Raw genomic sequence first — 9,045 nt, forward strand, 5'->3', positions numbered from 1 at the left:
GAAATTCCATTGGGACCAAGTAGCACTAAATTGGTGACTTAGAAACGATGCTGTCCATAGCGTTCCTTGACAGCATCGTTTCTAAGTCACCAATTTAGTGCTACTTGGTCCCAATGGAATTTCCCATTGGGAACCTGCTAGCACTAAGATGCTAACTGGTTAGCAAGATGCTTCCTACAAACCGGCCACAACCAAACTTGCATACGAACCTTCCACCACGACAATCCCGCCCCCTTGATAAACGGCCAATCACATTTACTTTATTTACTCCTGTAAAGTCGGGCACCACTCTGGAGAATTCGGAAATGCAACGGTCTGAACAGCTGCATCCCTATGACTTTAACCTTTCAACTATCATAGACTGAATATAATGAACAGAGTTAGCGAGGAAGCCGACCCTGGTTAATAATGCAGAGGATGTGTCCTTACCAACCTTACCGTGTTCAATCAGAGGAAAAGCCGACTGTTGCCCGTTTCCCCTGATGTCGTCTGGCAGGGCTGTTGGGTTTAGCTAATATTCTGGTCCGTAGACATGAGTAATATCCGTAGACTGACTCCTTTATGAATTGGTGGTTGTCTCCACCTTGTGGTACGGAGGACTACTATGTGTCTGCATTACTTTTTGAATTAGCAGCACCGTTATATATTAGCAAGGCGTTTGCACCTCCTGGCATCCATATGTTCCAGGGATGCATGGGTATCTAGCTCCAAAGCCTAAACTACAGGCTGATTCCAGCTAATGTTTGACAGATCAAGGTGTCCAAACAATGACTTCTCTCTGTGCTGCAGCTTCCCACTTGTTAAAGTCTCCTTTTCTCTGCTTTACATTTCAGAAAACATGATCAGAAACATGACAAGCTTTTATTCAGCCCTCAAATGGTTTCTATCGATACGCACTGAAAGTGTTCTGACTCAGCTTAAGGAAATCTGGTATCCTTCCAGTCTTCCTGAAAGCAGCCAGTGTGACGAGGCGGAGCTGAATTTAGCTTCTCTGCTGCTCACTTAGAAAACAGAGATGTTTAAAAAATAACTGCTTTAGGATAATTTGATCATTTTTACTCTACAGCAAAGGTGACTAACTGTGGATATCTGAACCATTGTGTTGCTTTAGTTGGTAAACCCACCCTCCATCAGCATCCTTCATCTTTCTAAGCCTCCTCCTCCTCTCTGTGTCTGCAGTTACTGATGTGGAGCTGAAGCGGCTGAAAGATGCCTTCAAGAGAACCAGCGGCCTGTCGTTTTACATGACCCAGCAGTGCTTCTACAGAGAAGTCCTGGGAGATGGAGTTCCCCCGAAGGTTGCAGAGGTAAGCCACAGCCACGTCATGTAGGAGAACCAGGAAGGCTGCCGCGGCGGCTGGCGACACTTTCTGTTTGCTGTTCTGAACACGCAGCAGGAAACTCTGACTCTGTGTGGATTAGATCCATAGAAAGGCTTCATGTGATGTTAGGTATAAATTAGTTTTGCTGCAGTCATTTGTGGCTGTTTCCATTGCAGCTTTCATTAGTAGATATAAGAAGTGCAGCTGGAGTTGAGGTCTCTGATTGAGATTTTCTGCAACGTTCTAGCGCTACCCAGAAAACCCAGTAGGTCTGGTTGACTGGTTCATTCAGTCTGAAGCGTGCTGCCACCTGGTTTTTGATGACGCCTCACTTTCACATTAACACAGGCAGCACCAAAGCTGCTGCTGCTTTTGGAAATCCAGATGTATCTGTCGATGCAGAGAGCGTGGAGCTCTGTGTGTGTGTGATCTGCCATCCTGATGTAGCCCAGTATCACCAGCAGTCCCAGCAGAGAGCGCAGGCCCACAAGGTTTACAGTAATCCCAGAGGTTCGTTTTATTTTGAAGCAGAACTGTTCATTTTCCTGGTTGAGCTTTAACTTTGACCAGCAGCAGGTAGTTTGTCTGAATAGGAGGACTAAACGGCCCAGTCAAAGTCCAGACTTGAAACACATACAGAATCTGAATATGGAGCAGGAGGTTGGTTTCTCTTGGATATTATTAGGAAACCAGTGGAAAAATGGCTGAAACTGGTTCACAAAATGATCAGTGAGGCGTAGAAACATGAAAAGAAAACAAACTAACAAAGCAAGGAGGGAGCTACAGATGAGGGTGATGGCATGAAGGCCTTCCACCTGAAAAACCAGGGGCTAATGGGAGAAGATAGACGCTCTAAGGCAGCAGTCAGCAACCCAAACTGCTCAAGGAGCCATAATGGACCTAAAAAACAAAAACTAAATCTGTCTGGAGCCGCAAAAATGTAAAAGTCGGATATATGCCTTTTATGGCAACACAGGCTCTAAGTGTATTATCCCACATTAGAAAATGACTGTGGGGTTAAATATATAATATGCATTCATGGTTAAATGTTAATCCTGGAGCAAATAGTAGATTGATGCGCGGGAGGAGCAGTGAACGCTCCCATTGCACGCCGCCTCACCGCCCTTCACTGCGCGGTTTAGGTTTTGTTGCTTTGATGAAATGTTAGAAACAGGATAAAGGAACCTTTCTATGGTGGACGTGTTTCTGATGGGAGGAGCTGATGGAGGAACCAAGCAGGAAGTGACATCATCAGAGCAGAGCTCTCTAACCCTGAAATCCCACATCCTCCATCACCAGCGTTTCCTCGGTGGGATTTAGATTTTTAGGATTTGGGGAAAAATGGCAGAAAGTTCCCATCCCTGCATCAGAGCGCCACCTGTTGGATCTGTGGACGGTTTTCCATCCTTGCAGCCAAACTAGCAGCAGCAGTTTGGAGATGGAATCTACTTCTAAAATCTATCTTTGCTCTCCTCTAATTCATCCAGAAGTTCTTCAGTCGCACTTTTTCTCTCCCACCCAGCTTGGTGGTCGGCTGCAGATTTAGCCTTCCCTGGAAATGCCTTTCCAAATTACTCTTTTTATTCTTTGACAACTTCTCATTACAAACCGAAAATGCATCGATAATGAAAGCAAATGATTCGCTCTGTTCTTTGAATCCTCTTTTTTCATCAGCTATCTTCCTTTTTTTCCCTCTGGGATTCATGGCCTGAGACACACCTGCAGCTTTGTTAGCCTGGCGCCGCGCCGCTAACGCTGGCTGCAAGTTATGCCCACTGATCTCTAAGGCTATGATGCAAATTATAGTTTAAATTTATTTATTATACAAATGTTTACAGCATTAGAAAACATAATTCATTTTTGTTTGACCTCCTGTACCATATTAAAACAAACAAAACAAAAAAATAGATTTTCATACATTTTTGAAAAAGCTCCAGGGAGGCGCAAAGGGGGCGCTAAAGAGCTGCATGCGGCTCTGGACCCTGGTCTAAGGTGATCAACAGACTGCAAAAAATCAGTCAATCACAATTGGTTATTTTCCATTAAAATAATTTTCTATTGAATTTGGGGGTGGGGGGTGGGGGGGTTGAGACACTTTGCCAATGGAAGAAGACAATTTACATTTAAAATAAGAAAAACAAAATTACTTTGTCTTATTTCAAGTGCATATTATCTAATTATCTTAGTCTAAGAGTAGAAATACTCATTCCATTGGCAGATCATCTTATTTACCTGCTCAAATTAAGGGTAAATTCACTTAATTTAAGACATATTTACTTATTTCCAGCAAGTTTTTGCAGGGTGGTTAGCCATGAAGACATAAACCTTGATCTAGAAGTACATCAAAATGTGCATTTTCCCGAGTTAAGCACAAAAGTAAGATTATCGATCTATCTATTGATCAAGATATTGAGATAGATATAAATATAACAGTGGAACAGTAAGTAGCACTGCTGCCTTGCAGCAAGAAGGTTCTGGGTTCGCTTCCCGGCCTGGTATCTTTCTGCATGGAGTCTGCATGTTCTCCCTGAGCATGCGTGGGTTCTCTCTGGGTACTCCAGCTTCCTTCCACAGTCCAAAACCCTGACTGTTAGGTTAACTCTCACCTGTAGACAGGTTGAGATGGGCAGCAGCCCTCACCACCCCAGCTGGGATAAAGCATGTCAGGAAATGGAAGGAAATAACATTAAAGGCATTTGAATTGAGTGTTTTTCCCTTAAATAATAAGACGTAGACATTATGCACCTTAGTCACTTTCTTTAATTAGAGAATAGTGTTCATTACTTGCTGAAATCAGCAGAAAATGCAGTCCCAGTTTTCCAGCAGCTGTCAGATATTTCCCTGATCTCTAACCTGTGCTCTCTGCCTTCATTGCCTCGTTACTGTTTATAGTAACCAGCCAGGTTTCCATGCGTGGTAGAAAAACAGGACTAAAGCCTCTTTGATGCCAAATGTTGCAGGTTTTTGCAGGGCGGTGAGTTTTAAATTCGGCTATTTTAATCAGCAAGTGTTTTTTACTCTTCAGATGAGGCATTTCCAGCTGTAACAGCTGATGACATTGAAGCATGAGTGTTGCTTCGTATGCGTCTGCAGTTTCTGTCAGCAGGTAATATAAATATGGGCTGATGTTTCCTGCAGGCGTAGGGTACGAGCTACATGCAGCAAGTAAAAAAAAAAAAAAAAGGGACCCACATTTGACTTCTACTGGAGTAAAACTTGTTTGTAGTGGTGCTAGCTTTACCTGAGCGCAGTATCTGGCTGCTCGGCAGGTCTGTGGAGATGACTGTCAGATTTGGATAAGTTATGATCAGACAGTGAAAGAGGGATCGGCCTCTTTGCGAACACGGTGTAGATGCGGTGGAGTAAAGGTGGAGTTCAGGGCATCGGTTTGCTGGACTTCCTGGGATCCAGCCTCCTCCTTCATGTCCGTCACAGGAATCAGAAGCAGCTCTTCCACTCAGAGCTTCACTTTGGGCTTTTTGTGGCTCTTTAACCTGCTGCAAACCGTAGAAACCTGAACTCTAACTGGTGTGAACTGCAAAGGTTCTGAAAATCAATAAAAATTCCTCAAAATCAGAATATTTAGCCCTAATTTGAGCAGGAAAATAAGATATGTGTTACCCATAAAGCCAGATAATTAGATATTATGCACTTGAAATAAGAGACTGCTGTAGTTTTTTTCTTATTTTGAATATATAATGTCTTATTCAATGGCAAAGTGTCTCACCTATCTGCTTAATTCCAGAAAAAAATGCACTTATTTTAAGAAAAAATGACTTAGATTGAGCTTTTTTGCAGTGTATGGATTATTTTTACCCTGAGGGAAATTCTGATCGGGTTTTGATTGCACTTTTAAACTGAAGCTTTGCATTGAAGTTGTTTTCTTTCTCCCATTTCCTCTGGCTGTTATGTCATAGTGTTGGGTTATTACTAATAACAAGGTAAGGCTGGTGTTAGTCATCGTCTTGCACAGCGCTCGCCTCGTGTTCAAGGCTTCTCCTCTCCAACCCTGATCATCATTAGATCCACAGACCTGACCCCGTTTACTCCATGGCAGAGAGCGGCGTCCTCATGGAGGCGCTGTGCAGCCGTTCAGCCCCTTCCTCTGCTCCACCCAGGTGTTCATCATCTACCTGCCGATATGAGAACATCACACAGCAGCCATGTTAGATCTGCTATCACGGATGATGACGTTTCTGCTGTGTCCTAAGTGCATGAAGAGCGTTATCACAGATCCTCCCTCCCAGCAGCTGTTAGACTTTATAACCTCTCAATGTGTCGTTATCTCTCTGCTGTTTCTGCACTTTGTCTTTCTAGATGCTTTAAGTCTGTTGGTGATTTCGCATATTTCTTAAAGTCACAATACTCATTTTCAGTCTTTTTCTATTTTCTATTAGCTGTAAAGTATTTATTGCGTTGGGAATTGTCTCCTATTTATATAATCTTAATCCTTGTCTGTATCTGTCTGCTTCCATTAATTGAGAGCGAGGACAGGTGAATTCTGTCTGTTTCTATTCTACTTTAGTTTAGAGGTTGTTAGTTGGTTTTAGCCATCATGGCGATGTGACCGCTGAGCTACAGGCGGGGCCAAAGTACCTCAATAGATCCTCATCACTGTGAATGCTGCATGAATTCAATAAACGTACCATTAAAGTGAATCTGTGCATCTTTAGGCGTTCCAGGCTGTTGCCATGGTATTTCTGGGCTCACTGGTTGGAAACTGCTCTGCGTTTCTCTTCATGATCATCATCTGGAAGTGATCAACTAAATTGATGATAGAACTGTATTTCTGGATGGATGATATCATCAGATAAGCCTTTCATATCGGTCTGTAGATCCGTATTGGTTAGTTGTTGTTTTTTTTTTAATGGACGTAGTTTCTGTTAAAACTGAATGTTGCAACGTTACATTATCCTGTTATTGCACCGCTAGAGAGCGGTAGTACCGTAGATCGCCACTAGAAGGCGAGGAAAAGTGCTAGCGTGGATCTGAACTAAACGCAGTGCTTTACATCATGGCTGCCTTCTTTTAAAAAGCAGTTGTTGTTTGACAGAAGCAGTTAAACTGGTCCTTTCAGAGCTGACCTGCTCCTATGATGTCTCAGTAGTTAAATGGCTGCAGATCTTCCTCCATCCAACCTGAACAGGTTCCCTTCCAGCCTTAGCAGAGACCTTAACGCTTGTTCTAACAGGATCTTGGCTAGAAGCCTAAAATGTGACGGAGCGTGTTAAATTAAAGGGAGCCATGGTAGAAAGGAGGTATGATCCATGACTGAAGTCTGGAGTCACACGTCTTACAGCTGATGCCAGTCATTGGATGAGGCTGTGAGTCTCAGCGGAGTGAAGTGATCCAGCGGTTCACTGGGCCTCTCATTCAGCAGTGACACCGTTTCCTAAAGCTTCCCTGATAATCCATCACAGACGGACGTGTCTGACATGTTTAAGGCTAAAAAGCATCCAATTAAATAAAACCACAGTTTCTACTAACTTCCTCTATTGTGTGCAGTTCTGCTTTTTGATTCCTATTCGACTTCTGCCGTTCGAATTCAATTGACAAAAAACTGTTATTAGGTGTTTAAAGGCACAGCGTTTCACCATCAGATTGAAATGTTTGGATTTTAACATTTATAGACGTAAGTAAATTGAATAAACGGCTGATCTGACTAAGACTGGCCTGTAGGAATATTCTGACGGACATCGCCATTTTAATAATTACCGATCTTTCTTGTTTTTCTTACCTAACGCTGTCATCTTTCTTTTTCCACTTAAAACCACTGCTTTGATTGAAGATGATGTTCAGATCTCCCCTTAAAGCCGAGCATACACCATGCAATATTTTCAATCATTGCACGCAGCTACAGCTCAAACTGTGCGATGAAACTACAGTAAAAAAACACACAGCTCACGATGTTTGTTCTCACACTGTGCGACTCGACGCTCTGATGCGATCTACCTGCTCACACTGTACATCTAAAAACCAGGCGGGACTCAGCTCCGCAGTGAGATGGCGCTACTCGGACTCGTCTATCTGGAAGAAGAAGAAGAACTCCCCTGTTTGCTCAGTGCTGGAGGTTCAGGTAATCAGCTGGTAGCTCTGCTTCAAAAGCAGGATTTACCCACCAACACCTCAGGAGGACCCACTGGATTTCAGTCGTGTTTGACTTTCTCCTGACCTTAAGATTCCTGATGGAGCGGCGGTCGTTACAGGCTGATCGCCCCCCCGTTACCTCCTGTACGCTACACCACGCAGGACGCATGATCAGGCTGAAAGTCGGCCCCATCGAACAAAAAATTCTCACACGACCGGAGAATCGGCCCAAAGAGCAGAAAAGATTGTAGCGTATGCCCGGCTTTAATGTGCAAACTGTTAAACTGACCCAGAGACGTTGGTCTGATCCACCTGCAGCCTTTTTATGCTGCGCTTTTCTTACATATATGTGCAAATAAAGGGTTGCATTTGTTTAAAGGCACAAATATAATAAAAAAACAAAAGAAAACCGGACCGATGTGAAGGTAACGTTCCGCAGGAGGCGGTCCTGTTAGGATACCTGCAGTGGGAGGAGGGAAATGCTGCCAACTAGTGGTAGAACAATTAATCAGATTAATGGACTATTGAAATAATTATTTTATTAATGGATTAAGTGTTAGCTGGATTATAGAGACTGTAAAACACAGAGCGACCCACTTAGAGCAGGGATTATACCAAGATTATAAAAATATGTAAACATTTTGCATTTAAGACATTGGAAACATTTTCATCTTTTTAGTTTCTCCTGGTTTTCAATCTGTAAAAAAATATCTATGAAACCTTTGGCTAACCGATCATTAATCAATTAATCAAAAAAAATAATTGAAAGATTAATGGATTATCATAATAATTGTTGGTTGCAGCCCTTCTGCCATCCTGGTCCAGGAAGTTTTTTAGATTTAATGTTAACCAACGTTTTTTTTTTTGAATGATCATCTAAAAACATGCCTGATTAGAGGAAAGCATCGACTTCCACTTCGCTTGTTCAACATTTCATCATGTTCTTCTACCTGCCGACGCCTCCATTCCCCCGCAGCTCAGAGCAGCACTCAGCAGGACGCTGGAAGGTCCCACTGAACCTGGATGATCTTAGCGATCAGCTGCTGGTCCTGCTGCTGGTCCTGCTGCTCCCATTAATACAAACCAAACAATAGAATGAAAATGAACAAAGCCAGATTTAGATTAAAGCTGCTGATTCACTGCTGAGCATCATCAGTAGCAGACCTCTGACGAGCAGTAGACTGAACTCTGTAGCTTTAGCACATTAGATCTCACTGAAGCCTTTCCTGTCGCCATCATTGGTTGCAGACTGCTGCTGACTAACGTACCTGAATGCAGCGTGGGCGAGTTAGTGGGGACGGACCTGCACCCACGCTCTGAGACGCTGCGCCCCGGGGTTTCCCCTCATGCTGTCTGAAACATTTATTTACTGAAGCAGATCCCACCTTTGAGCTCTGGATAAATCCGCTGTCAACCTGAACATGAGCTGAGATGAGCAGGTTTGTTTAACTTGGCATGAGGGAAATGTAGCGCAGGACTCCCTTCATTCAGAGGCAGACCCACCGGCTCCACAGAAACCCACAGTGCTGCTAAAAAGCTGGAAGCGTTCTGCCATTCAGCTGCAGCGCCTGCTGGTTAGACAGGAAGGCTGAAGATCAGGGCTTCCTGCCGCGCCGCTGGCTCATTCCTGATGGAT

The 9,045-nt window shown here is 43.5% G+C and overlaps 1 protein-coding gene across 1 annotated transcript in view; it reads left to right on the forward strand.

Moving 5' to 3' along the window:
• The window catches only part of usp32 (ubiquitin specific peptidase 32), a 69,707-nt gene that overhangs the window by 14,491 nt on the left and 46,171 nt on the right, over nucleotides 1-9,045 (forward strand). Inside the window, exon 2 of the mRNA XM_015385013.1 lies at nucleotides 1,180-1,307. Coding sequence (XP_015240499.1) covers nucleotides 1,180-1,307 — 128 coding nt within the window. The remainder of the gene's footprint in view (nucleotides 1-1,179; nucleotides 1,308-9,045) is intronic.

The sequence above is a fragment of the Cyprinodon variegatus genome, unplaced genomic scaffold (assembly GCF_000732505.1).
Source record: "Cyprinodon variegatus isolate N-32 unplaced genomic scaffold, C_variegatus-1.0 Scaffold329, whole genome shotgun sequence".
Classification (NCBI taxonomy): Eukaryota; Metazoa; Chordata; class Actinopteri; order Cyprinodontiformes; family Cyprinodontidae; genus Cyprinodon; species Cyprinodon variegatus.